We start from the raw sequence: 7336 nt of genomic DNA on the forward strand, positions 1-7336 counted from the left end.
GGCTGTCTTGAGATAAGAGTTCTGACCAAAAACCTATAGGAAATTAATTTGGTGATCTGACTGCAAGAAAAATATGTATCCAGAAACCTAGGCTACTAAGCAGAGAAAGTAAAGGCTGAGGCTTAGAAGAAAATGGAGAGAAAACTTACGAAGACATTAACCCCAAGTGTCAGTTAGGCTCAGAAGAATGACCTGAGAAGTCACAAAAGATATCTGGAAGGAGCTATTTCATACCTTAAACAAAGTGTCAAGCTGACAGACATGAAACTATTAGGTTGGTATAAACATAATATCAATTTTTGCACTACTGAAATTTGCCCTTTGATATTAGAACACATTCTTAAATAAATGTGGTTATGTTGCACATTCATTTTAATGTGCATTTCTTGCTTTGTTGTTGTTTCCTTTTTTTTGCTAATGACTTATTACTTGCTATTTATTTTATATTTATTTTAGACTATGGAAATGATGTTAGACAAAAAGTAAATTCAAGCAATTTCTTATTCAAGTTCAAAATGGGTCATAAAGCAGTGGAGACAACTCACAATCTCAAAAATGCACTGGCCCAGGAACTGCTGATGAACATACAGTGCAGTGGTAGCTCTGCTGCCCAGTTCAAGCTCACTCTGCTCACCGCACAATAGGCCCATGAATCCAAGAGATGAGGTGTTGAAGCAAAGAATATTACTTTATTCAGAAAGACAGCTGACCGAGAAGATGGCAGACTAACTTCTCAAAATAACCATCTTGTCAGGGCCTGGATGTCAGGTTCTTTTATTTCTTTTATGGATCAGAGATGGGGAGGAGGTAAGGAAACAAAATTAAAAGACCATTTAATTTTTGCAAATATCTACTAGAATGGCAATCCTCAAGGAAGAAGATGTGTTAGTTTTTTTTTCCTTACAGTCATTCACAGGTGGGTCAGAATGTCTCCCTATGAGCTATGCAAAGGCACTTTAGTTTAAGGGTCAGCCAGAGAGGGCAAGGTTCTGAGGCAGGCCTTCATGTATGATTATAATAACAAAAATGGCAAAAAGAAGGATTAAAGTCACAGCATGGAGTCAAAATTAACCCTTCCCAGTTACAGTTCAACAAGTTTTGCAAAGGAGACATTCTTGAAGATGAAGAGCGCAGTGAGCAGACATCAGAAGTTGACAATGATCAACTGACAGCCATCACTGACCCTCTTACTGATCCTCTTACAACTACAAAAGAATTTGCCAAAGAACTCAAGGTTGCCCAGTCTATGGTCATTTGGTGTTTGAAGCAAACTGGAAAGGTGAAAAGGCTTGATAAGTGGGTGCCTCATAAGCTGACCGGAAATCAAACAAGTTGTCTTTCTGAAGTGTTGTCTTCTCTCATTCCACACAACAATGAACCGTTTCTCAATCAGATTGTGACATGCGCCCAAAAAATGCACTGTCTATGACAACGGCGATGGCCAGCTCAGAGGCTAGACCAAGAAGTTCCAAAGCACTTCCCAAAGTCAAACCTGCACCCAAAAAAAAAGAGTCATGGTCACTCTTTGGTAGTCTGCTGCCCATCTGGTCCACTCCAGCTCTCTGAATTGTGGCAAAACCATCACATCAGAGAAGTATGCTCAGAAAATGCGATGAAAACTGCAACCCCTGCAGCCAGCACTGGTCAACAGAAAGGGCCCAATTCTTCTCCACGACAAAACCCGACTGCACATTGCACACCAATGCTTCAAAAGTTAAACGAATTGAGCTAAAAAGTTCTACCTCATCTGCCATGTCCACCTGACCTCTCACCAGGTTAGAGAGGTTGGTAAGAGATATCTTCAAGCATCTCGACAACTTTTTGCAGGGAAAAATGCTTCTACAATCAGCAGGATGCAAAAAAAATGCTTTCCAAGAATTTGTCAAATTCTGAAACACACATTTTTATGCTACAAGAATAAACAAACTTATTTCTCATTGGCAAAAATGTGTTGATTGTAATGGTTCCTATTTTGATTAATAAAGATGTATTTGAACCTAGTTATAAATGATTAAAAATTCAAGGCTCAAAAACCACAATTACTTTTGTACCAACCTAATACCTGCCTTTCAACTATATATATAGTTTGGACCCAGAAATGGTCTCATAATATGAAGATCAGCTGTAAATCTGACCTCAGTTAACAGGGAGGTTTTACAAAAGGAGACAATGAATGACAGGAAGGGCTAGTTACTTGAAGTGGCTAGTTACTTGAGGTGAATAATCACCTGCTTTTGCCTCTAGATGATGAATATAAAGTTAATGCAGATTAAGTGATTAGCAAAGATCCTAAAAGAGTGTTTTGTTTTAGGAGGAGTCTTCATGTCTGCACCAAGTAGAACATCACTTCATCTGAGAAACTATCAGTCAACTGGGAATTTCTAAAAATATACAATATCACTAAAATTAAATGCCACAGAAGGAAGGAAACCTGTAACTCTGCAAGTGTGCAAAGAACCAATCTACCAAGACACAAAAAATTAGTTATCACCACACCCGAACTGGTGTAACAGGTTGGTGTAAGGGGTAGTGCAAAAGTATCTGTTAATACTGTCAGAGCTAAAAATTTATATTTAAAGGCTCTAGGACAACCATCAGCAGAGAGAAAATGGGTGACAGTCCAGCCAGAGTAGAAATAAATTTAGCCCAAATCGGTTTTTTAAATTGTCTTTAGAAAACTGTAACAACTACCCAGAGTCTGCCTCTGCTCAACTGATAAAGATAAGAACACACTGCTTTAGGGGAGAACTTAAAACATCCCGAGGCCAGCACTCAACCAATTCTAGGATGTCCTTATTTCTTAAATAAGAAATTACTAGTTAAGTAGTGAAGGCAAGAAAGGTAAGACAGAACAGTCTCCATTCATTTTATCAATTAGCGTACCACTATCTTCACCAAAAAGTTTTGGAAGAGTACTAGGCAAAGACTGGATTAGCACGTAAATGAAGAGTGAGAAACACGGACGGAAATGCGTGGACAGCTCTTATTCTAAAAGTTGGACTTGAGAAACTACAAGAGCTAAACGATATGGGCTGTAGAAGGACTTTTTAATATGAGAGGTACACATGGATACTTAAATTCTCAAAGAAACAGAAAAGGGCAGGAGGGCAAAGTTTCACAACACAGAAGGATAATTAACTGGTCTTGACTGAGGAGGAGCCCAAGCTTCTATGATCTACTCTTTAAAAAAAAAAAATTTAACCGATGCCCTCCAAAAAGAAAAAAACCCACCAGAGAAATATGATAAGGCCCTACATTCTGCTTCTGAATTCACTTCTCATTTTAACACCATGTTTACTGGATGTAAACAAGTATTCACGTAATAGTCACAGTCACTGAGTGTTTACTCTTTCACTGTGCTAAGTACTTTATATGGATTAGTTCACTAAATTTTCTTGATTAATAATACTATTCTCACTCTACAGAATAAAATTAAGGTTTAGAGAAGATCACCAGTGAAGTTGTACTTTACTAATATAGGCCTCTCGTCTATGAACCACCCTAAGCCTCTGTATTTAAAAAGGGGGGAAAGGCATCACTTTCAATTTCCCTAAGTTTTGACTTGATTAAGTTTTGGCACATTAATCACAAATTTCCTCATTAGATCAGATGTCTGAAGGTAGAATGGCCAAAGTACCCTGTGTAACCCACACCACATGGTTAATAGTTCACCCCACACTCTAACAACAACCCTCCCGGAGAACATCTGCCAAATAAATAAAATGGGTCTCCAACTGACTTACACTCAGTCAGCTGTTGAAAAGAGAGATGTGCAGGAAAAAAACAAACTTCTCTTAATTCAAAACACAGCCTATTTGACCCAAAATCTGGTTCTAAAGGAAGTTATAAATATTTCTGTCTTCCTTTTTTTTTTAAGCTGAAGGGGAAAGTAAGACAAAAAGGAACTGCCTAGGAGAAAAACAAAAACAAACAAGCAAACAAACCCTGTTCAAATACTTCCAGAGCTCTGTCAAGCGATCTGAACAATTTAGGAAGACAGTGTAACACAACACAGACAGGAAAGTAAAACACATCTTGTTCAAATTCAAACCCCCCCATACTTACTAGCTTTGAACCCCTGGACAATTACTTCACCTCTCTGAGGTCAGTGTTTTCTGATGATAATATGACGACAGTATTTGTACCCACCTACTTCACAGAATTACTTTGAAAATTAAATGTGATGATTCAGGTAAAGAATTTCTTAATTCTTGTACATATTAGGAGCTCCCTCCCCACCAAATAATCATAAAGTTTCATAAAGCAGAAACAGTAAGAACACTCTGTGGTCACAATTAATGTAATCAATGAAATAAAATTAAATCCCTTGCTACTTTTTTTTGCCCAAAATATCCAGGTTTTAATTTTTTAAAATCCCTCATCATACAAAACATCAGGAACATTTCAAACTAAACGAGAAAAAAAATCAGAAGACATCAACACCAAGATGACACTGATGTTAGAATTCTCTGACAAGGATTTAAAGCAGCCATCATAAAAACGCTTCACTGGCCAAATATGAAAAACTTAAATTTTAAATACAGCAGAGTGTATGTGTCCATCCCGGACTCCCTAACTAACCCTTTCCCCTCTGCAACCGTAAGTTCATCTGCCAAATAAATGAATCTGTTTTGTAAATTCATTTGTATCATTTTTTAGATTCCACCTAAAAGGGATGTCATATGATATTCCTCCCTATCTGTCTTACTTCACAAATCTGTTAATTTTATTAATTTAATGAAACCCCAATAAAAATACTAACAATCATTTTCTAGAAAAATTGGTACCCCACGATAGGTGACAATATCACAAAAGAATATCAAGGAGAAGAAAAGCTATGGAGAAAAGGAGAAGCCTAGATATACCAGATACTGAAACAAACTACAAAAACTACATTTAAAACCACTAACACAGAAACAGACATGAGTTTTGGTGCATTAACAGACAGACTGATGGTAAAGAACAGAAAAGTGAGAAAATAGACCCAATTACGTCACTATTTTACCCATGATATATTTGATATATATCCCTTTACAGAACATATACCAATGAAACATTTGTTTTACATAATTTTTTATCACTGCAGTTATCAACCGATCTCCATAAGAGGAGAGACAGCCTCTTTCATCTTTCCATCCATTCATATTGGCACAACACCAAATTCATAGGCCTTATTTTGACTGTGAACAGAATTAATAGCAGTAGAATGAATTAATGAATATCCATCCACAGGCAATGAGGATAATGTGTCTCAGGATCAAAAGATAACTGCAACTTCACCAATTCCTTGTAAATATCATGTAAAATCTTTTCTGTCAAGGAAGTATAACTAAGTTTCAAAGTGAACTCGAAACTGACTCTCAGATTATCTGTAGCTGGGTCTCTCTTTATTTCAAACATGTTTATTTATTTATTTGGCTGTGCTGGGCCTTAGGGGCTTCCCCAGTGGCTCATCTGGGGAATCTGCCTGCAATGCCAGAGATGCAGATTCCACCCCTGGTCAGGAAGATCCCTTGCAGAAGGGCATGGCAACCCACTCCAGTATTCTTGTCTGGAGAATCCCAAGGACAGAAGAGCCTAGTAAGCTAGAGTCCATGGGGTTGCAAAGAGTAGGAAATGACTGAAACAACTGAGCATGCACGCTGATCTTAGTTGTGGAGCGTGGAATCTAGTTCCCTGACCAGGGATGGAACCCAGGCCCCCTGCACTGGAGTGCAGAGTCAGCCACTGCGGGGAGAAGAAACGGGGAGTGAGTGAGTGAGTGAGTTTTGTGTATATGTGTGTGTGTGTGTGTGTGTGTTCAGTCGTGTCCAACTCGGCAACCCCATGGGCTGTAGCCCACCAGGCTCCTCTGTCCATGGAATTTTCCAGGTTAAGAATACTGGAGTGGACAGTCTTCGCGGAGAGTCGCCGCGGTTTCCTGCTTCAACAGTGCTTGAACGGAACCCGGCTGCTTGTCGCCCCCTCACCCCGGCCGGCCACTCAGAGCCAGCCCTCGTCACCATTTGACAGCGCCCTCCGACCGGCCCAAGGTCCCCGCCGCCACTCCAGCGCCGCTCAGCCGTCGCCGCCACCGCCACCACCACCACCGCCCCTTTTCAGCCGCCCACCATGACGACCGCATCCCCCTCGCAGGCGCGCCAGAACTACCACCAGGACTCGGAGGCCGCCATCAACCGCCAGATCAACCTGGAGCTCTACGCCTATGTCTACCTGTCCATGTCGTACTATTTTGAACGTGATGATGTGGCTTTGAAGAACTTTGCCAAATACTTTCTTCACCAATCTCATGAGGAGAGGGAACATGCTGAGAGACTGATGAAGCTGCAGAACCAGCGAGGCGGCCGAATCTTCCTTCAGGATATCAAGAAACCAGACCGTGATGACTGGGAGAATGGGCTGAACGCAAAGGAATGTGCGCTGTGCTTGGAAAGAAGTGTGAAGCAGTCGCTACTGGAACTGCACAAACTGGCCACTGAAAAAAATGATCCCCATCTGTGTGACTTCATTGAGACTCATTACCTGAATGAGCAGGTGGAAGCCATCAAAGAATTGGGTGACCACATAACCAACCTGCACAAGATGGGGGCCCCTGGATCGGGCATGGCAGAGTACCTCTTTGACAAGCACACCCTGGGACACAGTGACAGCTAAGCCTCAGGCTGGCTTCCCAGAGCCACACGGGTGACTTCCCTGGTCACCAAGGCAGTGCATGCATATTTGGGTTACCTTCATCTTTTCTATAAGTTGTAACAAAACATCTACTTAAGTTCTTTCTTTAGTACCATTCCTTCAAATAAAGTAATTTGGTACCCAAAAAAGAAAAAAGAATACTGGAGTGGGGTTGCCATTTCCTTCTCCAGGAGATCTTCCCGACAAAGGGATCAAACCAGCGTCTCTTGGGTTAAACATGACTAGAATTAGTTTTTAACCATTTATTTAAGGACAGAATTTCCCCAGCATACCTTCACAGAAATACGGTCAAAACTGTTGAAGAGACACAAGTTCTGTTTGTATATGTGTAGAATCTCTTGTTCAAGTGCATAATGATATTCACATTAAAACAGAAAAGATGTACATGAGAAACACTGTAAATTAACTAGACTTCAATAAAAAATAAATTTAAAAAAAAGAGCTTTCAATCTAAAGTGCTCTGAGACTTCACTTTCTTTTTTATGTTTTTTTTCACAGAAAATAGGTTTTCTAGGCTTTCTTTTCTCAGAAAAATGCATCCAATGTAATCAACTCTGTGGAAAAACTTTAAAAAAAAGAAAAGCTATACAGATAGAAATTACTGCCCTCTAAAAGTTGGATCACTTAAATATCATTAAAAATA

The 7336-nt window shown here is 39.8% G+C and overlaps 1 protein-coding gene across 1 annotated transcript; it reads left to right on the forward strand.

The window, feature by feature from the left end:
• The first annotated feature begins 6043 nt into the window (after window positions 1–6043).
• On the forward strand, window positions 6044–6823 carry LOC128065626 (ferritin heavy chain-like). The gene has a single exon (XM_052658839.1). The coding sequence runs from the start codon at window positions 6112–6114 to the stop codon at window positions 6652–6654; it is 543 nt and encodes a 180-aa protein (XP_052514799.1). The 5' UTR covers window positions 6044–6111; the 3' UTR covers window positions 6655–6823.
• The last annotated feature ends 513 nt before the right edge of the window (window positions 6824–7336 follow it).

This window comes from Budorcas taxicolor, chromosome 19, assembly GCF_023091745.1.
Source record: "Budorcas taxicolor isolate Tak-1 chromosome 19, Takin1.1, whole genome shotgun sequence".
Lineage (NCBI taxonomy): Eukaryota > Metazoa > Chordata > Mammalia > Artiodactyla > Bovidae > Budorcas > Budorcas taxicolor.